The sequence below is a fragment of the Triplophysa rosa genome, linkage group LG14 (assembly GCF_024868665.1).
Source record: "Triplophysa rosa linkage group LG14, Trosa_1v2, whole genome shotgun sequence".
Taxonomy (NCBI): domain Eukaryota; kingdom Metazoa; phylum Chordata; class Actinopteri; order Cypriniformes; family Nemacheilidae; genus Triplophysa; species Triplophysa rosa.
The window spans coordinates 9,025,679-9,050,509 of record NC_079903.1 but is presented as its reverse complement, the minus strand read 5'-3'; the positions used below and the strand labels follow the sequence as shown (position 1 = coordinate 9,050,509).

Below are 24,831 nucleotides of genomic sequence, written 5' to 3'. Positions count from 1 at the left end.
ATTATATAAAAATCAAATAGGGTGGTTCATTTTAACCCTTAAAAATCCATGCACAATTTACAAACCGCAACCGTAATATCAACCAGTTCATCCTCTACAGACACTGCCAGCCATACCGTAGCACAAAACAAAAACACATTCCGCTCTTTTTCTATGATTGTAACAGAGAAATAGATCTCAGGCGTTGTTAGTTTAGTTTTATTCTGTATTATTATTATTTTGTAGTTTAGCGTCAGGGACGAAAATGCCCATTTTATTGCAGTCTGGGAGAATGCAGTGGGTGGAAGCTTTGAAGTTATCCTGTGTAGCGTTGGTGATGTTTTGGGGTAAGTACACAAAAATCGCTTCTGTTATGGACAAAAATAACACAAATACAATTATTTCGTTAAAATGATCAACCATTTTCTGTGTTTGTGTGTGAGGGGGAATGAGAGGGTGCGTTGTGTAGGCTATTGACGTGCGTGCGGATCATAACGCGTGAAGTTCAACCTGAGAATCGATGTCATAAATAGGCTTGATTTAAAATAATATACACCAACCAGTCAAACAGATGTTTACGCAATCTCTTCTGGTTTCTTGGACGCAAACAACCTTTGCTATTATCTCGCAAATGCTCTAAAATCAGAAGTGTGTCAAACACCATGGTGTGTGGTTATGCTGACGGCCTTAACACACAGAAAAAAATACTACAGGTTCCCTGTCCCCTGTCAGTTACAGGATATTAAAACCCTGTGTGATGTCTTTTGTATAGTGAGCATCATCAGCAACATTACTGTGCCGATGCTGTTGACATTGGGTGAGCGCCATAAAACGCCATTTAAAGGGGTCATGTCATGCTTTTATTCTCCATAAGGTCATTAAAGAATTACATTACATGTGGACATTTCTATAATATTTATAAAGTGTTTTCATCAGTCTTAATTTAGTCATACTAGACAGATTTTTGTGCTTTTGTGTTCTTTTCATGTAAATGCCCACTGAGGTGAACTACTGTAACATATTTGCATAAGAACTATCATTGTTCCCTTCAAAGTTAATTAAGAAAAACGAAACAATGTGGTAACACTTTACAGAGGTATTTATAATTAATAAATACATTTATTAAGCATTTATAACATGTGAGATAAAAATGGCTCACTATTTGGCAGGTATTTCGTTAGAATCCCTTTTTATTTACACAGTTATAACTGTAAATGACGTATTTGTAACATTTACAATGTGTAAATGACTTATTAATCAATAATGAACACATTTACAAATGCTTTATAAAGCGAACCTTAATGTTAAGCGTTACCAATAATAGAACCACATCAGCATTTAGCCATGAAATAATGTACACATGCTTATGTATATGTACATTATATGCATTTCTGTATCAATATGTTCAATATTATATCAATTTTTACCTATTATTATATTAGGTCTTATGTTTATTTAAGAACACATAACAAAAATATTAATTACTCCATTTTAACTAACATAAACTAACAATGAGCAATACATTTACTCTTTGTTCCTGTAAAAATCTGCATTTACCAATATTTTTTTTTACCAAAAGTACCTGTTAACATCAGTTAATGCACAGTGTACATACACAATAGTAAAACTTTTTACATCCAGATAAGTTGAATCGGCTAATACATTAAAGAGGCAAAGCCTATTAAAACCACAGTCAGAAAGATGGAGCGTTTACTACATGCTGGTCTGCATCTACAAAAACTGCTGTGCGGTTTGTATTGTACATTTGGAATAAAGGAATTCTGGTGTAAATACAATGTAGTTTTTCTACACGGCCACTAGAGGGCGTAGAAAACATAATTTCAGTAATGCTTCAGTAGTGGGGGAAAATGACATGAAATGATTTAACCAAATGTCGTCCATGCAATCTAATAAGACATAATACATAATATAGCCATATTTAAGATGGGATCTAAACCTATTAAAAATATTAGAAATTGTATGATTAATTAATTCAACATTGCATGCTCAGTTGTCATGTGGATGCCTGTAGTTCAAGGCACTGAAGCGATCATCTCACCCTCTTTTTGTTTTTCGGCCACGATTCAAGATTTAAGTGGGCACAGCCACTGCTAGAGACTAGCTCGTCTCATCATTGGCCTATTAGATTACCACTGGATGCTTAATGGTTCAAAGACTGAGAATGGTTTCAGATAGACAAATAGGCCTAGATCCTAGCTTATAGATCTGCCTAACCATCTACGTTAACTACGTGTGTGCGTGAGCCCTCTACCAATGAGTTTGGTGTGGTGTGCATGCGCGCGTAGATAGCTCCGTGCTAACAGTGTATTCTCACATATTTCTGGATTTGTGCCGCACTATACGCATGTCGGGTCCTGATCCCACTGTCGGAGTTTACTTCGCGATAACAGTCACGTGATTGGAATGAATGATTTACTAGTTTAACGCTCCAAGTACTCACTGGGTCTCAAAGCACATCCGCTATCATTCACCACCACTTCTCTTTTATCACTCTTTTGTGGTATTAGCTTCTTCGTCGCATATCAGCACAAATGTCATTGTTTATCTTTCGTTTTGTCATGTAAGCTGTGCACAGACGAGCATCTATGCTTCTATTGGCTGTGACAGAACCCCTCTTAAACGACGAGGAAAACGTAAACATGTTAGGGCGCGTCCACATGGAGATGCGTTTAGCTGTATACGTAAATATTTTGTATCGTATAGGCATTTCGTCCAGACAGATCCAGCTTTTGGGAGCTTGAAACCGCTATTTCTTGAAACCGGGTCTGCTACATCACGTAACAGCAACAATAACAACAATGGCGGAGTACATGCTAGGTTTCTTCGCATCCACCAAGTCATCTTCTCCGTTTTTAGTGTATCTCTGTGGTAGAATTACAGCGCCACATACTGGTCTGGCATGTATACTACATCGTTTTGAGTCTGTTTTAGTGGTTTTGTTGTGTACACAGATATTTCTTGAGACGACTTCGTGTTTACGGATTTTTTTAGAATGAGGAAAAAGATTGGATAGGGAAGGCTCTGGCTCTTTCTGTCGGGTCGTTGTGAATTTGCACTTTGCATTTTATTTGCACTTCCTGTCTTCACTTCCTATAAATAAGGAAATTAGGCATGCAAACACGCCCCTTCCACTTTTCAGAGAATAAAAATAAAATAGATGGAAAGTGGTCAACGCTGGAGATGATCTATCATTCGTTGCGTGTTACTTTACATACATTGCTCCGAGGACCTAAATCTGCTCTTATATTTCCCCACCAGTGTGTTTTAAAAAATTGTCAGTCGGTGCCAGCGTTGTTGATTATTTTCACAGAATATTTTCTAATAGCTACACTCTTATAAATAAAGGTGCTTAAAAGGTTCTTCACAGCGATGCCATAGAATAACCACTTTTGGTTCCACAAAGAACCATTCAGTCAAAAGGTTCCTTAAAGAACCATCTCTTTCTATTTTTATAATCTGAAGAACCTTTATTTCGCCTTTGGGGAAACAGAAAGGTTCTTCAGATGTTAAAGCAACACTATGTAGTTTTTCGACCTAAAAATAATGTCTCAAAAATTATTTCAGTGGTAGAACAATGGACGAATTATACTGACGCTGCTGCCTGTGCAGCCTCCTAGCGGCTAAAACCACACCCTGTAAATTTAGTTTTTCGGGTCGGTACACAAATGGTTCCAAACGACGTTTCTGCATTCGCCGGTTTCATCAGCTAACTAAACAAATAACATGTGTTGCGCTGCCCATGGGGAAGCTTATACAGCGACATTATTTACAACACTGGTAACAGACAATTGCGCTTATTAACCACATTGGTATAGCAAAAGTTGCTTTAAAGGTTCTTTATGGAACCAAGAGATTCTTCTATGGCATCGAAGAACCTTTTGAAGCACCTTTTTTTAAGAGTGTATATAATATATCAAATGCGGTGCACTACTGTATGACAGTAAAAGCATGGAAAGCTGGAAGACATGTTAGGAGGTGATCCATTGTGTTTTAAATGATTGAAAGTTCCATCAATGTCTGGGAAAGAGTTAAAAAAGTTGCTAGCCAGCACCATCATTTTTATCAGGTTTTTTTATTTTATTTTGTCTGGCACCCAGAATATTTTGCAGCATGAATACATAAACATCTAATATAAAGGAAAAAAGTGTTGTTTTTGTCAACAACTGAATGTGGAAAGATAAGAGTTGTATTTATGGAAACATTTCAAACAATAAACTGAGAATTGTAATTTTATCACAGACTTTGTACAGCTCAGATTCAGAACAAGTATTGATTTTGGATCCATAGATGTGCTGCATTGTTTCAGAATATGCGTAACAGCGCCCCCTATCGTAAAACAGTGGCAACATGGAAATCCAACATTGTTTGAAAAGCGAAGACATTTAAAAAAGACAGATTGAAAAAATCGGGGAATATTGCCAGGGAAGCATTGTGTCATAAATGACAGAAAAGCTTGTCAGTGGTGAGGAAATAGTTAAAATGCCCCCCAAAATGTGCTTTACTACACCTTCTGTATGAATATATCCCCATTACAGCAAGTTTCATTTGTATATCACCGAATTATTACTGCCAATGTCAGAAAAAAATAAAATAAACACCTTGCCTGATTTCAACTCACATTTAAACACTGACCTTTGTTAACAATGCACACCATATTACAGTCCTCAATTTATTGTGGCATGTGTTTGCTGAAATAAACAATGGCTGCGCGGGGTTCCATTTTGCGCTGCTGTAAAGTTAGTGATGCATCTGAGCACGTCATGCCCTTGAATGGCATACACAATGTACCTTTTTCACAACACTCCTTTAATGTAACCTTCAGAGAAGCAAAAAACAAAAAGAGGACACAGACGTTGCAGGGAGGGTGTAGGGATGAGGTTTGTCAGGGATTGTTGTGAGAGAGAGAGGTAGAGCTACACTGCAGTATTTTATGCCTACAGCACGCTTCGCAGGGATTATTGGTATTCATAGACATCAGATTGGTACAGAGCTGTCGTCTGGGACCCCCTTGTACTGCTTTTGTCAGACCCCTGTTTTCATGCTCATATAAACCCAAATGTCATGTTGCATAGTTCGCAGATGCTTAAGATTCGTATTGTTAGTAGCTGTTTAAGGGTTCAGCCCATGCAGCTATAAAGTGCATGAGATATGTGAAAGATTTTAAGAGTGTCTGCAGTGTCGTAGAGAGCAGTGAACTAAATATACATGAAGGTTAAAGGGTGGGTGAGGCTGATATTGACGTAGTGACGGCATTGAGTAACACACCCGGCTGAGTGCTGACTCTGCATGTGTGTGTGTGTGTGTGTGTGTGTGTTTCTGCTGAACGTGCATGCGTCTATGTGTGTGTAAATTTCACTCACATTGAAAGACAGAATGCAGTGACCTGATGCAGAGCTGCGTGTGTGTATTATACACGATATATGTAGCTCTCCATGTAGATAGGTATCGTAGTATTAAAGTCGACTTGCAAAACAAGTATAAAAAATACTACTAATAATAGTAAAGTGACACTCTGGATTTAACCAACTGAAAACTGTAATAGTAAAAAATCATTTGAAATAAATACAATACATGCAGTTTGCACGTGTGCGCATATGTTGCAATGTCGAGCAGCTGTAGTTCTTGCTCTCTATCCACGAGGACACCTGATTTTTCTTAAGGGAGGGTGTCAGACTAAACTGCAGCACTTTGAGGGACGGTGGGTGTGTGGAGGGGGGGAGGGCTGTGACGAAGTTGCTGTTACTGCTGCAGAGAGCCGGCCGATAAACCATCACTGCAGCAGCAGTGGGAACTTGTCCAGAAACAAAAAAACTCCAGACTGCAGAGGAATGAAATGGTGCAGAGCTGGAGAACACACACTCACTTTACCATAAAAAACACGCACACGCACGCACACACACACACACATATTCAACTGTGTTGTCTTTTCATCTAAACATTTGTGCGTCATGCTTATGATTGTGAATGTATAGATCCTCGGCATGAAATAAAAAAATATTTTCTCCTAATACACATCCTAGTTTTATTGTGTACCTTTCCGTACTTGTTATTACATATATACAGATATCTTTGCGATCTTTAAAAACAATGTTGGGTTTTCCTCTTACATCATCTTTGCCAAAAAGCTGAAGTGAATAACTAAACAATAGCCAAATAGCTACCTTTCTGTTTTAGAGGAAATAAGAGAAAACAATGATTATACCCCAAAACCGGGATGCATCAAGATAAAAATTAACTTGACTTCATGGTGTGGGTGTGTGGTGTTTCAGGAGCAGGTTGGTGCTTAACTACAAACTTTTTGCCCTTCAATCAGTTCTCAAAGAACAAAAGTCCTGCCCTACATTTTTTCTTCATGAAATTCCTGCTTTGGTGGGAAATACATTCATTTTTTACCTAAAATGATTTATGGAACTAAATTTCCTGTTAAACAATCAAGACCCATCATCTCCCTGCAACTACATAAATAAACATTATGCGGCCCAAACATAAGTTCTTCAAACATAACACAACTTCTGGTAGACCTCAGGAAAGAGTCAATAACTGTTGAGTAGTTTTAATGCAATTTAAAACAATTAATATACATTAAAATATATGAATCAAAAAGAGACAAACGTTCTTTTCACAAATAAAATCCCATATAGCAGTAAATTTGATTAGAGTAAATAAAAGCCTTTTACTAAAAAATTGTCAAGCTCTAATACCTTTTTATTTTTCAGAAAAGATTTGTTAATTTTTGCATAATTTTAGACATTTCCTGCAATTTTTTAAAGAAGTAATTGACTTGCATTTTCATAATAACAATGATCAAGAACCCCAATAAATTCAAATGTAGCCTATTTTTCATCGGAGGCATAGGCCTGGCCCAAAGTTAACTTCCAGTTTATGTTTGTTTATCGGTCTGGGCTGCGTTTCCTGATAACGATGGATCTTGGCACTTAAGAGCGTTTTCTACAAGCCAGTTTGCGAACGTTCGTCATCGTTTCACGTGTGTTTCCCAAACATGCACTTAACAATACTGCATATAGCAGTACTTTAAGTGTTTGTCAGGTGCTGAAATGTCACCTTACACAATGGCTCGTTTTTGTAGCACGCGCTTGTTTTCGGAATGTTTAGGCTAATTATTGTGACCCGATGTACATGTGGTAGGCGAATATTGTTTAATGTTGTTAAACATATTTTTTGTGCAACATGGACAAATACTTGTTCTACTTGTAGATACATGACTTACAGTATCTACTGTAATTGTGCAATGTATTCTGCACGTTCCAGGGAAAGTAAAAAGTTAAAATAAAAAGTAAAAAATGCTGTCTATGTGTTTGTTGAACCACATTTTATTACACTTTTGGGTGGTGTTTATGTGGCAATTTCGAGTTAAGTTTTTATTAGGGCCTATGTATTATCTAGCTTACACATGTCCAAACAAAATGTTTATTGTACACATACATTACCAGCACTTTATTAGCCTAATAATAAGCACAAAGTGTGGCCATTATGAATATGAACCTTTCAATTAGAGAACGATAAAGGGAAGAGCTAATCAATCCAATTTCTCGGCAAATCAGGCATTCAGTTTCTTTAAGTATTGCCTGCTGAAGTTGTTGGAACATATGATAGGCCGTGTCTGATATATAAGCTTTGTAACAGCCTGAAAACCTTTAATCACATAGTTCCTCTAAATAATTAGAGGATAGTTCACAATAGTCTCAAAGAGGAAATCATGGCTGCACTAAACAGCAGCAGGAGAAAGACAAAGACACTGACAACCAGTTATATTATTATTATATTATGAATGTTCAGTTATTTATTTTTTATTGTACTGTATTTTTTATTTATTTTGTTTAGTAATAAAAAATTAAACAAACAAAAAAAGGAAATAAATAAAAACATGATGTCACACATAGGAGTGTTTAAGATTACGCGCAATTCTCCGGTTGTCCTGCAGGTGACCTCATAAATCTGCCTTCTTACGATGCACTTAAGGATTTACGATTACTCCAGAGCACCCATAGATCTACGATGATTTTCAAGTGCTACTTAAATTACGAACCTTTTGGGAAACGGTACATAAGTCTTAGATGATTCGTACTATTGGTTTTACGATGCACTTAGCCTTACGATGCTTTTGGGAAACTCAACCCTGGCTAGTGGCTAAAAATAATAATAATAAAACTATTTATATATTATTTAATTTATATTAATAAATGTTTATATTAATATTTCATTGTATAATAATTGTATTAAATAAACCATTTGTTTAATTTTATTGTATGTTAATTTTATAAATAAACAATGTAGGTCGTGTAACGTGTCACATTTAAGTTTAGCCAAGTAATGTTTTTTTCTACTGCTAACCAAAAATAATACTGGTTATTACCTTACCTGGCTAGCATACCTTTAACTTTGCTCATGTAATTTACTTGTTATTTCTTTTGCTTGTTATCAGAAATAATCTACAGTGAATGTATTTTTAACTTCGCGGATGTGTACGGGAGTTAAGTTTGGGCCACGAAAGCGCACATGCGGAGTAACATTTGTTTATGTTGTTGCTTTGAAACCGTCTATACATGGGCCTTAAAATCAAGACATTTTGTATTTAAAGTACTGTAGATAACACATGCAATGTACAGTCAAGTCCGTCACCAAACATATGGTTGGAATTAAACCTGTATATCTTCATATCTCATAGCCTGTCCAGCCTCTTCCATGGATGTGTTAGTGCCACAACAGATCAACGCTCTCAACGGCACTAAGATCAAAATTCCCTGTTCCTTCACATCATGCTACAAACTGGACACCAGCAAGTTTGCCATGAACTGGACCTATCAAGAGACAAGCAACAGCACAGAAGAGATGGTGAGAAGAAAAAAGGCTATCCAAAAACTGTAACTTAATCTTACCAATCAAAATCATAATCTTAATCAAAATGTTGTATTCTTCAAGTTTATGACTTACAAGAACAAGATAACACCCCTGAAGTCCAGCCGATTTGGAGACCGGGTCGTGTTTACTGGAAATTTGGAGAAGAACGATCTGTCCATAACTATCTTAGATGTGCAGCTAACCGATGAAGGAATCTACAACTGTTATGTGCGCAACCCCCCAGACCGCATTCTGGGTCACGGTGCAATCCAGTTCTTTGTGCTTACTGAATGTAAGACTTGAACATGTAAAAACTGTAAAACAAGGTTTTCTAGCATTTAAGCTCACTTAAGCTCAATGTTATAAACAGCTTCTTGCTTATGTGCATCTATAATTTTCTATTTCATTTCTAATTCTTTCTTTATTATACATTAAACTACATGCCAGTCCGTCTATCTTCCTGTTTCTATGTGCAGTGCCTCCTCCGAGAGACTCGACCATCGCTGTTGCCATTGGAGCATCTGTGGGAGGCATTCTTGCTTTGCTGATTCTGTCTATGGTGGTGGTGAAGTGCATTCGCAGACATAAGAACCAGGAGCTGATCTCAGACGAGCAGAAGATGGAGGAAGAGGGCAAAGTAGATGGAGAAGGAGGGACAGAAGAAGCCACAAAGTAAGAAAGTCTGTGCATCTGTTTGTCTGTCCTTTCTTGGGTGTTTCTTTTCTGTTAACTGTCTGTTCACTTTGAATTCTGAAACAGACAGCCCTAACCCAGCTGCTACATCCTGAAGGTCTAAGGGTTGGTGGAGCCCTATCATTCTCATTCTGGTAAAACATAGCTTAATTCAAATTTTGATGTACGAAACTATTTTCTTTTAACAGAGGATACATATATTTAACATCTCGTGGGCGAAATAGTGACAAAATGTATAATTTGGAGATATTATCGTGTACCTGGAGTTAGTCATAATTACCGTTGTATCAGTGGTAAGCACTGGTGGTTGAGTTTCCTGTAAACCGTAAACACATTATCACAGTTTTCTGTCTTTGTTATGCTTTACAGAAATGTATGAATCTCCTGCCTGAAGATGCTATGTCAATCGTGTTTGACTCTTCGTCCTGTAACCCATCTAACATTCCAAAGGCTTGATTTTCTTGTACAGCCATCAAACATGTCATATTACTGTGGGAAGATCCCTGTCACAGTATCAGGTGTCCAGTCACCAATGAAAAATTACACAGGGTTGCAAATTGCCTCTTTCACTCAATATGCCAGGTTAAGATGTAACAGCATTTTTCCCTTCAACTACTGCCAGTGGATTAGCCATCCAGTATTTATGCTGAGCATTTTTATAGCGAGTTTACAAAAAGTGTTATTAAAATGGACAAAGCACGCAAAATTCTCTTAAAAACTGCCAAAGTATTTTACCCTTATGATGTTTGTAAGTTTTGACAATTTCTTGAAAAATCGTTGCAACCTGGTCTCATAGGAAATACGTACCTTTGAACACTTTTTGCAGCACCACAAAATACGGACCATCAGGAACATATTGCAACCCGGTATCACAATTTCCAACAACAGTAACGTTAACAACACCATATTATATTATATTGCAGTGTAATGATTTTGAATTTAATCAGACGTCGCATTTTGTGTATGTTTATTATTTCATGTGCACGAATTAGTCATATTCAAGCATGTAACCCGACCTCGCCCCTTATCCTAACAGTTTATATATTACACAATATAAAACACAACAAGTAACTGGAAGAAACAGCTACATATGCTGTTTATTCAAAAAGTGCAATTATTCTATGTGTTCCGAGGCCAAAGTATAAACCCAAAAGCGATCCCCACTCCGTCCGCCGAAAAACTCTGATCCAGAGCGGCTGCGCGCAGTGACAGAATTAAAAAATTGCAGCCGGAACGTCGTTAGATACGTTATGAAACACCATTGGCTGTCCCGCTCCAGTTGCATCACGTACTAACCTTGAGCGTACACTTAAAAAAAAAGACGCAACTGAGCGTATTCCTGGAGCGCGATCGTCAGCGATTAAAACCTGCTATGCTCACACAACGATATCGTACGGCTTTAGAAGACTCGAAACGCAACGCGACCTTTTTGTAATGCTTTTATACTGTAATGCTTTTGGTCAGTGTTTGCAATAAATACCCGTGTCTGACTTCTACTTCACTGTTGCGTGTTTATGTGGTTGGGAAGTGGGTAGTTTAAGGTTAGGGTAGGAGTGGTGTTAGGTGCTCAAAAATATCTATTAAATTACAAATAATAAGTATTTGTAAAATCATTTCAGAGGCAAATCGTGACACTGACTTGCATTCTCTAGCGGACCATTAGCGCCCCCAGTGGACTTTTGTGTCTCAAAACTAGCAATATGTACCTGATGGTACGTATTTTGTGGCGTTGCAAAAAGTGTACAGAGGTACGTATTTCCTATGAGACCAGGTTGGAAAAAGCACTGCCCTCAACTTTCTCTCAACTTTCTGTTTGTGCGTGTGTGTGCATGTGTGCCTTGTCATTGTGCTAGCTTTCTCCTATTGCGTCTGAATGTTATTACTTTTTCATAATCTAGCGGGTGAAACAGCACAAGATTTAACAGTTTTATGTCTGGAACATGTTCAATGTTCCTAAACTGCATTTTGCTAGTTTTAAAATAAGCTAGAGCATGTCGTGCATCAAAACATATACAATCATTGCATGCCAAATTTCTTTACATGTGACACTGCAACGTGATCCCTCAGTTTGCACAATATACAAAAAATTGCTTTCACACATAAATATTGTCATGTTAGGTGCAAAGTGTGAAAAATGAAACGTTCGGGTGGATTCTTGTGTTTATAGATAAAACCAAAAAACCTAAAGAGAAATGGTATTGCTTATATTGACTGTGTTTGATATGTTTGTTGTAGTGTGAAATTTAAAACATGTTGATTTATTTTATCGAGATACGTATTAGATGTAACATTAGAATCGCACTTCATCTGATAATCAAATTTCACAATCAAATCAATAATAAATAGAATCAAAAAATAATAATAATCTGCTGTAAAAGAAGGAAGACATTTTTTAAATGTAATAAGAAATTTGTGCAAATGATTAAGTCAATGGGCCCTATTTTAACGATCTAAGCGCATGGTCTAAAGCGCACAGCGCAGGTGCACTCAGGGCGTGTCCGAATCCACTTTTGCTAGTTTAACGATGGGAAAACTGTCGGCACGCCCGGGCGCATGGTCTAAACGGGTTGTCCCGATTCCCTTAATGAGTAATGGGTGTTTTTTGGGTGTAACGTGGAGTAAACCAATCAGAGTCTCATCTCTCATTCCCTTTAAGAGCCAGTTGCGCTCGCGCCATGGCAGATTCGCTACTTACACGGCGGAATTTGCAAGAGCAAAGACTGGGTGCTTCTCCAGAGAGGAAACGCATCTGCTCGCGCGCTTTAACCTCACGCACGAGCAGATGCGTTTCCTCCACCATACAGGACAATCTTTATGTAGGCTACACAATAATAATCTTTTCCATTGTAATCCATTTATTTTTTTACATTTGGCATGTCTGTGTGCTGCTGCGCTTCCCTCTGTGTAATAAGTACAGTGAAAGTACATTGTGGACCTGACCAGAGGCACATTTTCTACTAACGCGCTCTTTAAATAACAAAAAAAATTGCGCCGTTGACTTTAGACTTTAGATCAGGTATGAGTTGGTCTATGGCGCAGTCTATTTCCAGTTCCTCAAAATAGCAACGCGCCTACAATGCGCCTGAAAACATCTCTTTTTTAGACCAGCACGCCCATGGGTGCACAAATGACCGCAAATGCATTTGCCATTTAAACAATGCGGCGCAGGACAGGAAAATGCGAACTGTGTTGGGCTGAACACTTGCGCTGCAGCTTGTGCCGCTTTGCGCCGGGTGTATGATAGGGCCCAATGTGTTAATATAGTGTATGAAATGTATACTGTAGGCCCAAAGTGAATATTTAAGCAAAATAAATACATTCAATGTATGAGTAACAAAGATTGCATTAGATACAAAAAAAGAAGTTTAGTATCGTTGCAGACTTTCCAAAATCTTGTCCCTCCATATATTTTTTATTTTAAATAAATCATTATTATTCACTGTGTTTGTTGTTGGGTTTTGTAAATATCTAACCAATAAAACTTATTCAAAAGTGCTTGTCAACTTTGACAACACAGTGTTTAATCATTTAAAAAGTACATGGTTTTTACATGTCCTGAAAAAAATGGACAAACAAGGTTTCGTAAGGACAGCGATGATGTGCTATTTTCACTTTCTTTCAATTGCTGGTCCTAAAATATATCTTTTTTTATTTAACTTGCTGAATTCAGGTCTCTGTGAGTAATAGCAGAATAACTGCAGGCATGGGCGTAAATTCCGGGGTGGGGCGGAGGGGACACGTCCCCCCCATCCGAGGGTTGTTCCCCGCAAAAATCTTTAAAAATCGCACTGTCTATTGTGAAAAATATATTCATGTATAAGAAAAAATACGAATGCAAAAAAATGCGTTTTAACTTTAGAAACAGTTGAGTTCCCCCCTCCCCTGCCTCACAGTGGTTTGGCCCACTGCCTGCTTTCCCCGTTCTCACCTACGCTACTCATTAGTCAGGTATGCTGCTCAGTTCATGTTGAACTCCAGTAAGTAGGCTATTTTATTCACTTTAAATGAAGTGATTCTCTTTAATGTAGTTGATGCTGATTTATTAATAAATTAGTTGTGGCAAAAAATGCTGATTATTGACGTATTTTTCCATGAATCTGCTATGTTAGCGATTAAAACATTACTTAGCTAGTTAACTAGCTTGTTGCATAGTGTGTCACACACTGCAATTAACATGACGAAGCCGTTTCCCATGCATTGTTTTATTTGTGGCGACCTGGCATGATGTTAACATTAACGGCCACCGATTATCCACCGATCCTTGCCATTCAGCTCCCGTGTCACACACAGTCGCGCAGTCATGATCCCGGTCTTGTCTAGGTGTTATCTGGCACGGGGGTGTGTTTTGTTTTTGTCGCGCACGTGTGCTCCGTTGTTCGACGGTAAGCCACGCGCTCGTGTCTGCGTCATTCACCCCGCCCCTGTGTTTCCCCATCAGGGCTTTTCCCGCACCGGTGGTTCATCACTTCATCACTCTAGCACCTGTAGCTCATTTCCCTTTTAGTATTGCTCATTCCCCTAATTTATCTCGCACCTGCAGTCCATTCCCACTCTTTAGGTTTCTCTTTATCATCCCTTTCGTTCCCTCATCTTGTGTCTGACCGTTGCGTTCTGTTAGCCAGTTCAGACTGCCCTAGGTCTAGTGAGTCTAGCCTAATAACCCTAGTCTTGTCTTCCCACAGCACCTTGCTCTTGGAATCTTCTCGGCTAGTTATTTTGTGTTTTCTGCTGCCCTGTCCTCGTTATCTCTCCATTTAACCCCTCTCTAGTTCTCGTTGGTGTCCCGGACTGCTCTCAACTCTACCACCAGGCACCGTCTGATCGGACTAAGGATTGCACCCCTTTCGGGGACCGTTAACTTCTCTCACGCTGTGAGTCTTCGGGTCGAGAGCTCTCCCCGTATCCTGACCGCTACTCGTTTCTTCCCTGCAGATCTTATTAGACTCTTGGCCAAGGACTTCACCTCTACGGCGGGTTGTGTAGTTCCCGCAGTTCACAGGATCGTCAGTGGTGCCTAAGTTTTGAACTATTATTGTGTGCTCTGATTTAATAAATCTGTCATTTACCCCGCACTTGAGTTTGGTCCTTGTCTGCCATGACAGAACGGTCAGACCAACAACACGACTCAGCGGGGTCGGACTCTCTAAGATCCGCTCTCCAGCAGCAGGGAATCATGCCTGGACAGCAGGCGGCCCGCCTCACCGCTGCCGCCCAGGAGGTTGACGCCCTCCACGGACAAATGGCATGTTTGCGTCTCCAGGTAGCCGAACTTCTCCGCGGGGCAGCCAATTCTAGGGAGCCTGCCACCTCTCCTACTCGCGGGTGTCCCATTGAACCTGAGCCCTATGCCAACACCACACTTCTCTACAATGGAGACCCCAACTCCTGCAGGGCTTTTCTTTCACAGTGCGCCCTGGTCTTTACACTGCAGCCTCGTCGGAACGCCGTCGAGGAGGTGAGAGTGGCGTTTGTACTAACCTTACTGACGGGACGAGCTCGCGAGTGGGGAGTTGCGTCTGGGAAGCTCATGATCCCTGTTGCCGCTCCTTCCGGGACTTCCTCACAGAGATGACGAGTCTTTTTGACAGATCGGCTCAAGGGGACGAGGCGGCCGCTCAGCTCTTCCACCTCTCTCAGGGGAGAGGCACTGTAACGGACTATTCCATCCGGTTCAAGACATTAGCAGCCTCCTGTGATTGGAATGCGGGGGCTCTGCGCTCTCGGTTCCTCGACTGTCTTAACACCGGCATCGCGGACGAGATCGCTGCATTGGATCATCCCCGAGATCTAGAGAACCTCACCAATCTTTGTCTACGGATTGAGAGTCGTATCAATGCCCGGCGACTCCGGGACGTCGACCGGGATGTCAACCGGGACGCCAACCGAGACACCAGCTTTCCAGGTACCACCCACAGTTCACCACCGGAGGCAGAACCAATGCAGCTCGGTCGTTCACGTCTAACTCCGATCCAGAAACAGCAGCGCCTCCTTCAAGCACTGTGTTTTTACTGTGGCAAGGCTGATCACCTGGTGGCACAATGTCTGTTGAAAGCCAACGCCCACCCGTAGAGCGCAGAGTCCGGGTGGGCGCCATCTCTGCATCCTCTCCTGTTTCTAGCACCCAGCTGCCATTCCGCCTCTCCTTCGGCAATGCTACCCACTCTGGTCTAGCTCTTGTGGACTCTGGCACCGAGGGGAATTTCCTTGACGTCTCCGAGGCTCGGAGATAGAAGATTCCGGCCACCCCTCTGCATCGCCCCATCTCAGTCTTGACGTTGGCGGGACAACCCTTCTCCACTATTACTTACGTCACCCCTCAGAAGCCTTTTCCTTTCTGGTAATCACTGTGAGAGAATTAAGTTGTACATCCTCGATTCCTCCAATAATCCTATCATATTAGGGCATCCTTGGTTGTCACAGCATATTCCTCACATAAATTGGGTTAACAATTCTGTTTCAGCGTGGAGCCCTTTTTGTCATGTGTCTTGTCTTGGTCCTGCTCCCTCTCCTGTTTCTGTTTCTCCTGTGTTTCAGGTCGACGCCGCTGATTTGACCGGGGTCCCGGAGGAATACCTTCGGTCCGTAGTCAGCAAGTCACGGGCCACCTCCCTTCCTCTGCATCGCCCCTACGACTGCGCCATCGACCTCCTCCCACGCACTTCTCCGCCCAAGGGTTGCCTGTATTCCCTTTCCGGTCCAGAAAGAGAGGCTATGGACAAGTATCATGGGTCATTGCAAACTGGGCTCTTTCGTCACTCATCCTCGCTGACCGGTGGAGGCTTCTTCTTCGTGCAGAAGAAGGACGGCTCCCTGTGCCCCTGTATTGATTACAGAGGGTTGAACGAAATTACGGTAAAGAATAAGTTTTACCCCTTACCGCTTATGTCGTCAGTCTTCGAACTGTTACAGGGAGCACGGGTCTTTACTAAACTAGACCTACACAACGCCTATCATCTGGTCCGTATCCGCGAGGGGGATGAGTGGAAGATGGCATTTAATACACCATCGGGACATTATGAATACTTGGTACTTCCGTTTGGTTTGACCAACGCTCCTGCCATCTTCCAGGGTCTCGTCAATGACATGTTGGGAGACATGATTAATCGTTTCGTCTTTGTGTATCTGGATGATATTCTCATTTTTCCCCATCTCTCCAGGAACACACCCGACACGTTCGAGAGGTCCTCCAGCGCCTACTTGAGAATCAACTCTTTGTAAAGGCGGAGAAGTGCGACTTCCACTCCAATACCATTTCGTTCCTTTGCCACATTATTTCCCCCCGAGGCATTGAACCCGACCGCACTAAGATAAAAGCCGTTGCCGAATGGCCCGTTCCCGACTCTCGTAAAGCATTGCAACGGTTCCTGGGGTTCGCCAATTTCTACAGGCGATTTATCCGTGGATTGGGCCAGGTGGCCACGCCGCTCACAGCATTGACTTCCACCAAGGTCCCGTTCATATGTAATCCCCACGCACAGGTAGCCTTTAATAAACTCAAGTCCCGTTTTGTCTCTGCTCCTGTGCCATGTTTTCCAGATCATGAACGTTTATTGTTGAGGTCGATGCTTCCGATATCGGGATAGGCGTGGTTTTATCCCACACGTGCGCATACCGGTGACAATTTAGTGACTTTGGCACTATATTTAGCGAATTTCAGACCCCTTTTGTCCACAAAAGGTGCACAGCGTTCATTCATTTGGAAAAGGTCGTTGCATCTATTTTGTGCAGTGTGTGCGCGGCGGATAAGATAAACATTCAGTTGACTGAAACTTAGGCAACTCATCAACGAGTACAACACAGAATTTAAGCACCTGCCACTGTTACTGACTGTTTGGGTAGATGATCATGAACATTGATGGCTTGATTCTAAACAACTTAAAAAAACATTGCAATAAATAGTTTGTAGAAAAATCTACTTTTTCATTGAACCAGAGAGAAACTTTAAAAGTAACCATAATGAGTCAGTTTCCATGCTACAATAATGATAGTAGCAAGGCTTTCCTCTGTGTTCACATATCTTTATTAGTAAAATTTTTACTGTATTATTTGTGTCCCCTTCAAAAATTGCTCTTGAGAAATTTTATGTTTATTGTCCCCCCTACTGTTAAATGAAATTTACGCCCATGACTGCAGGTGTGGTTTATAACTTTAACTTTAGACAAACTACACTAACATTTGACAAAATATTCAAGTACATTTTTGTTTTAATTTTCAATTGACTATTATTGTTTTAAAAACACAAATTTAAATAGCTAAACAAAGGCTCAGGAGGAACATACTAAGCTATTTCCTGTTTTTCCGGCAATACTCCATCTTGTTAGTCCACCTCTAAGCCTTGTTACCTGCCCTATACAATCTTCTAAGTTAGTATTTCTATAGGAAGGTAAATAAGAGATGGAGTTAAGTTTATTTTAGAAAACAAAACATTTTTTGCAGATTGCAAGCCAAAATTACCCTTTTTTGCTAATGCACACTTCTAATTTTGTTATCTAATGTAATGTCTCTTACACTGGGTCTTTTTAGTGTCCAGATAGTTTTGGGGGGCACTGTAAGAAATATTGCTAAAAAGATCAAGGATGCACATGAAATGCTAAGAAAGCACAAATAATGAAAACACTAATCTAGGCGAATTTCTAATTATGAAACACAAATGGAAAATGCAAACATTATTGATTACCACATTAAATTCACTCAGACTAATAATAATCATCTCCTATTTTTGTTTGGAACATATTGGCAATGTATTTTGATCGTGGTACAAACTGTGAACTCAGTTTTGGTGTGTTATAAGTTATCACATTCTAGGTGTTTTAAAAATTATTTCAGATCCCATACAATCTGCTACATCTAAGCATTCGTTCAGCCATCATCCACAGGGTTACAGTATCATATTCCAGCAAATGTGAGAATGTTTTAAATAATTTATGAACAAATTACTATATTCTGTCTATATACTGTATGAAGTAGCAATATATGCTAAGTCTCATATAAAACGTTCTGTATGTTTAAACATAAGCAGGCCAGTATTATAAAGATGTGGGTTAGAACACTTACTGTACATTGAGCTCAGTAGCAAATCGTTTTTCTTTGTGCTGCCAAAAAAGAATAGTGAATATACAGTATAGTGCTAAGTTGTGTCATTCACGATTTTGTTGTTTTTGTTTCCAATATTGGTTTTATTTCAACACCTGATCATTCCTTTGATTTGCTATAAAGGCCAAAAGCCTGGAGCAACAGTCATTTTCTGCCCAATTTTTGCTCAGTCCAATCCTGGTTTATGTTAAAAAATAACTAAGCCACACCATTTGTTCTAGTAATGTGAATGATGGCTCATATCATATGACTTACTGAGAAGAAGGGTGCACATAGCCCGCCATGAGATAACATCCTAAAGACTAACATCGTAAATGTGATCATACTGATCATACTCTTGGAGGTTGGCTCTTTTGGCCTTAGTCAGCAAGCAGCTATTCAAACACCCTAGTAACAGATAAGTCATGGCTTAGCAACCAGCCAGAGCACCATAGCAACCAATTTTATAGAACTTTGTAGAGTCATATGGGTGGGATCTTTCGATCCTGAAGGCCTACAGTGGCCATATCTCAGCAATACAAGATCATGGAGATGTGTTGAGGGCTCTTAAGACTGGGCAGTTTACTTTGGGCCATTATGAGCATTATGAAAATATCATAGAGACATGGTCTCAAGCACCACTTACATTTTTTATTAAAATTGCATTTCAATATTTGTAATATTTATGTTGACAACTTCATATACTAACATGTACTGAACATACTGTAAGCACGTAATGCCATGGTAATATCATGTGTTTTGTACATGGTAGCCAAAACACCATGGTACTTCAACAGTATTTGTTTGTGAAGGAATGTATTCCTTATTAATTTTGTTTGATGTGTTATGGATTTTAAAATGCTATGACATTTACTTGTGCACCATTATTGATTTTGTCAAATTATGTTATTAATATGAAACAAAACCATTATTGTGATTATGTATCCAAATCCAATTAAATTTACACACAGTTCTTTTGTACACATGTGCATGGGGATTGTGAATTTCTGACATTATTTATCACGGTTCACAGTTTTGCAGTTGCGTCTATATTTGAGTAATGTAAGCAAAACTGCAGACCCATTCAAGTTTGTTCACCCCTAAACAATATACAAAACCATTAGCATGGTTTGTGAAATTTAGTTATACATTTTAATGGCTGGTACTTTATTGGAATCATCTTCATCTCTGAATATCTTCTACAGAATATGACAATGATTGTGATAATGACACACTATGGTTACAATGTAATGGTAAGCATGATGTTGGGTCAAGAAAACAAACATCACTTTGCACTGCCAGGAGCCTGATGTTATATTGAAAATGAAATGTATACTGACAGAAATATGTTGTAACCATGAAAATTATACTGGTATATTGTTTTGCCTTGATGTTTTCTTTTACTTATTTGCATATTCATTTTTACACACGAGCTCATGCAAACATAATGTTCCTATGGACATAAAGAACAGCAGCGTGTCAGCGAGGCTGGTTGGAATGGTTTGGGGACCAGTTTTTCATCATGCATGCCTCTGTTTCAGTGTTTAAAACATATGCTTGCACTGCACCATAGTTATGAGCTGCCTCGTTGATCGCTTTTTTCAATAAAAGTCAAGAAACAATGCATTTGTCTCTGTTCCCCTTTTAAAGCAGTTGTCTTAAATATTAGTTTTTTTTTCATCCTGAAAATGAGATTTAATATTTAAAGGAACAGTTCAACCAAAATTGATAGCAAAGTTTACTCAAAATTGTAATGTTATGTTATAGAGCCAGAGATTCCCCTTTGTTTCACAGAAGAATGTTAAACGTTTTAAAAACAATTTGAGGATGAAATGAAAAATGAAAGTTGCCATTTTTGTGTGAACTATTTTTTTTCACTATCTTATTTAAATAAAGTAATTTTATCCACAGGTACGTATGTTGTTACTTATAGTTATGAAGTGGCTAATAAACTGGCAGCTTATTAATGTGTATAAATGCAGAATTTCACAAATATAAAATTAGATTTAGCTATTTTATACTTTATACAAGTCTATGAATGTTTAACAATGCAAGGAGGTTCGGAGCAGGTATGTTTTAGAGGAGAGCTGACAGAGGTGGTTCAGAGGCCGGTGTCTCTGCAGTGTGATCAACAGCTACTGCTGGAAAAAAATTGCTACACAAGCAAAACTAAAGGTGACTCACGCATGCGAAAATACACCATAGATATTCATCAAAGTGCCAAACTGCACCTGAACACATGCGGTCCGTGCTTTAAACCTGTAAAGAATCAACACACTAAACTGTAAAGCTGTTAAGTTGCTATCAAATCCGAGCTCTATCGTGACAAACTATGATATGACATAGCGTTTGAGTGTATGTGTCGATTCTGTACTAATAGCACAATTAAAATAAATGCGTAGGGAAAAGTTTGAGAGTATCATATTTGAAGGATTTTTTACAGGTTGTGCTGATTCACAGTTTGATTCAGAGGGGATTCACCATCACAGTGAGTAGGTGGGACAGCAGGTGTAATTTTAAACATCTGCTGTCTCCTTTTTCTTGTGATTTGACTTTGTCCCCTTGTTAGGAACATTTTTTCACAGTCATATAAAATCCTGCTCTTATTGTGATTTGCTATGAAGCGAGTATTGTCTGTGTAAAGAATCTAAATATTAAACTTTAAACTTTCTCCTCTATTTAAGCAATGGTTTATGGATTTTTGCTTCTCCTGGCCTAATGATTACATGACAGGTAACATACTGTACAAGAGTAAAGTGCAGAAAAAAAATGCTAACTTTCTAAACTTTCTAAGATTTTAACTAATTAAGTTTATAGTATTTTGTTAGGGTAAGGTAAGGTATAGTGTTTTATCAGTTGAAGGACATATTTCTTTCACAGCCGTAGTTGAAAAAACAACGCATTTTACTGTATAAAAAAATTAAACAAATCACATTTTGAACAAAACAATTATTTTTAAAATCTTTTTTTAAGATAGATTTCACAGTTCCTCTTAAAATGTGAATAATTTAACGTTTATATTTTTAAGTGTTGTCAATATAAGGTATCATTTGTTTATTTATTAACGCAGTAAATATGCTTTTGTATATTTGTAAATACGTTTTTATACTGTATGTCAACCTATTGTTCACATTTATCTCATTGGCTCACCTTTTTGCAATTGTATCCCCTTAAAACATTTTAAGTTTCAATTTCTCAATGATTTTACTACTGTAAGTTTGTCATTGTTACATTCCTCCAAAAGAAACCTTGTTACACTTTGCCAGTGTAAAAACGTGCTACACTATCTTCTATTATGCTTATTATAATCATTAAATCGGCCTATGTGTCTTGTGTTAATATCTTATTTAGCCAGTTTACTTTCAGTAAAAAAAACACTTCATTCATACATTTCATCACACAATGAACCTGTCTGCATTTAGGTAAACCACAAAGTTATTTTAGATAGTAACAGACCCTCAAGGTTACAAAAACACATTTTGGCGGTGAGCTGAGCTGTGTAAATGCATACTGTACAAACACAAACATGGTAAGAGATGTTTACTTACCCTCATTTGAGCAAAACGGTGACGCAAATAAATGACTGAAACTGAATATTACTGAAAGTTTGAAGTGAAATTCTCACCCTGCCCTACCCGTTCTCAGGCCTTCGTTTCGCTGTGCGGTCCTCATTAAAAAAAGTTAAAACCATCAAGAAATGTCAATCAGGCAGGTGTGCATCCTTCTCCGCAGTCTTGTAGTTCCTGGGACGCTGAAGATCTGAAGAACCGCAGCGTTCGACCCTGATTCTCGGAGAGTGTGCGAGAGAGATTTGGAGAGAGAAAGACAGAGGAAGATTGTAAGGTCACTGTTAAGCACTTGAAATGCAGAGACTGTCTCTCTCCCTCTCTATCTCACTGTTCGTCCCATCTCCTTCCCTCCTTCACCCCTCCCCTCCGCTCTTCTCCCTCCGGCTAAGTTTTGCAACATCACGCTCCCCTCGCTGGTGCAGTCCAGGAGAGTCTAGCGTCCTGCAGCCGTCTCAGGTGTTTAACTGGCACAGCTGTTTGATGGGCATTCTTGCGCCTGACGTCTTATAAAATGTTCCTGGTCCGTGCATATCAGTTGTTAGATGCGGTGATTCAGCTTGAGGCGTCTCGAATATAAATTTCAAGTGAAGTGTGCACAAATCAAGGCTTTTGAAGCACCAAATTAGCTTAGCAGTCCTTTAGACGTGAACCTTTAGTTGTGTTTTCTCCCCAAAACTGTAGCCAAACTCTATCTGGTTGTAATTCCTTCTTCTTTTCCCATTCATTCTGTGAGTCTCACTTGTCCAGTCTCTTTCTCTCTCTCTTACTGGTTCTATATATATAGATTGCATTATGGGGATTGCTTTCTCTCTTTCACAACCCCACCCTCACACACATGCTGTGATATGCTATCCCAAGGTCACATTGTCCTGAGTGTGTAGATGTGTGTGACCACAGGAGGTTGATATTGAGTGCTATCCTATAAATCACAATGCCCTACACTGACATTTTGTCAGTCGGACAGCCATATGTGTGTCTGTGCGAATGTCTCTGCTTGGATCAGATGTCTGTCAAACAGCTGTTGTCTCGCTTTGGTCTCACTTCATGCCTCCGTATCGAGCGATGGGACTGCTCATCTGGAAATTTTCCCCGATCAGCTTTACACAGCCTTTCAATTGGCAACCAGATAGAAAGAGGTGCACTTAGCTGGAACCTATAGGATCATACTTCACCAATGAAGTCTCTAAGGAGATTTTGTTCAAATGCATTTGCATTCCGCTTCGTTCTCGAAACATTCCTAAATATATCTCATTTGCATAGTTCACTTTCAAGGACACTTGACTCATTATGCTATCAGGTGAGAGCTACATTTTGAAAAAGACGGTGGATATTGAAGAGGTCATAGTTGTTATGAGGAGGACCAGGTAGACTGCAATAGATGAACCAAAGTGGCCATGGACTGTGTACCAGAATGGCCAGTTGTCAAAGTCTATAAAACTCTGACCGCAAGAGTCCCGTAACACTCACCTGTATATTCAGTTTACAGATACTCGTGCCTGATTCAGCGGTCAATTGAATTGTTGGGAGACAAGAAAAATCAAATTATCCGTTAGCTAGCCTGTTTCGAGTCAAACCTTTTTTCGTCTTAATTGGGTTCACTTTGCAGTTGCATTTAACCAGAAAGAGAGTATCTGACGACAAGCATTGAGCTTTTATATGGACTTTGAGGTCGGTGAAATGTGATATTGATACGATAAAAAAGCTGCCGCGTATGCCGAATGATTAAATTTTGCATTCTAACTAGATACATAAAGCCAGCCAATCAGATTGGAAATGCTTGGGACATCATAATGTTCATTAGGCTAAGATAACTCGCCATGTGCTTAACAATATGGTTTTAATAGTCTCAGCCTTAGACATCATGACCACGGACTGTTGGCTGAATGTCTTATGTATACGGCACACTTAACTGGAAACACTTCAGCCGATTTTAAGTCGTCCTCTGATTGGTTGAATTCTACAGGATTTCTGGTAGATGTGAGTGTTGCGTTTTTTAACGGTTGTCTCAAAACAACTCAAAACTGTCTGATCGAAGAAGTAAGCTGTCGTGTTTAAATTGGTTGCAATAAGAATTCATCACGATCGACTAAACACTAAATTCCTAACAGTATGCTAGGTTCACAGCACAAACCCATAAACGTTGTTGTTGTTGTTAACTTTTGACATGTTCGTGAATGTACACCGGTCTGTTACTGTGGGGACTTTCCACTCCTCTAAACATGACTCAGCACAAAATGAAACGTGATTGTTTGATTTGCCTTTCAGTCATATGACTTCTTGGGCGGTCCTTGGCAATTCAAAGCTTTAAAGGTTCCCAGACTTTTAGTATGGTGATCTGGCTACGCGAGACTAGTTTCTTAATGCATCTAAGTCCTGGACATTTAATCATTTTTCGGCTGAAGTAAGCAACAGCCATTAAACTAACCGTTCAAATTTTTACAAGCGTAAAGCCAAGGCCACAAAGGAAATCTAAATTGTTCAGATGCATTATTGGAGAGGTTAAAACGGCATCATAAATTATGCACATAATGTATTTGATATTCCGAATGAGCTCAGACGCCACACAGGCTTCAGCAAATGTCAATTACTTCACGTATCTTGAATATTTGGAGTTTTGTGTAGGGTTCCATCCGGCGTC

General features: G+C 39.4%; 1 protein-coding gene across 2 annotated transcripts; it reads left to right on the top strand.

Moving 5' to 3' along the window:
• Positions 1-100: 100 nt before the first annotated feature.
• On the top strand, positions 101-12,996 carry scn2b (sodium channel, voltage-gated, type II, beta). Of its 2 annotated transcripts, XM_057350680.1 has the most exons (6): positions 103-326; positions 8,687-8,853; positions 8,941-9,151; positions 9,336-9,531; positions 9,619-9,686; positions 9,922-12,996. In XM_057350680.1, exons 1-5 carry the CDS (start codon positions 245-247, stop codon positions 9,626-9,628), a joined length of 666 nt encoding a protein of 221 aa, XP_057206663.1. In that variant the 5' UTR covers positions 103-244; the 3' UTR covers positions 9,629-9,686; positions 9,922-12,996. The 2 variants fall into 2 exon arrangements, with proteins under 2 accessions (XP_057206664.1, XP_057206663.1); XM_057350681.1 differs by lacking the exons at positions 9,619-9,686; positions 9,922-12,996 and having other exon boundaries at positions 101-326; positions 9,336-9,535.
• The last annotated feature ends 11,835 nt before the right edge of the window (positions 12,997-24,831 follow it).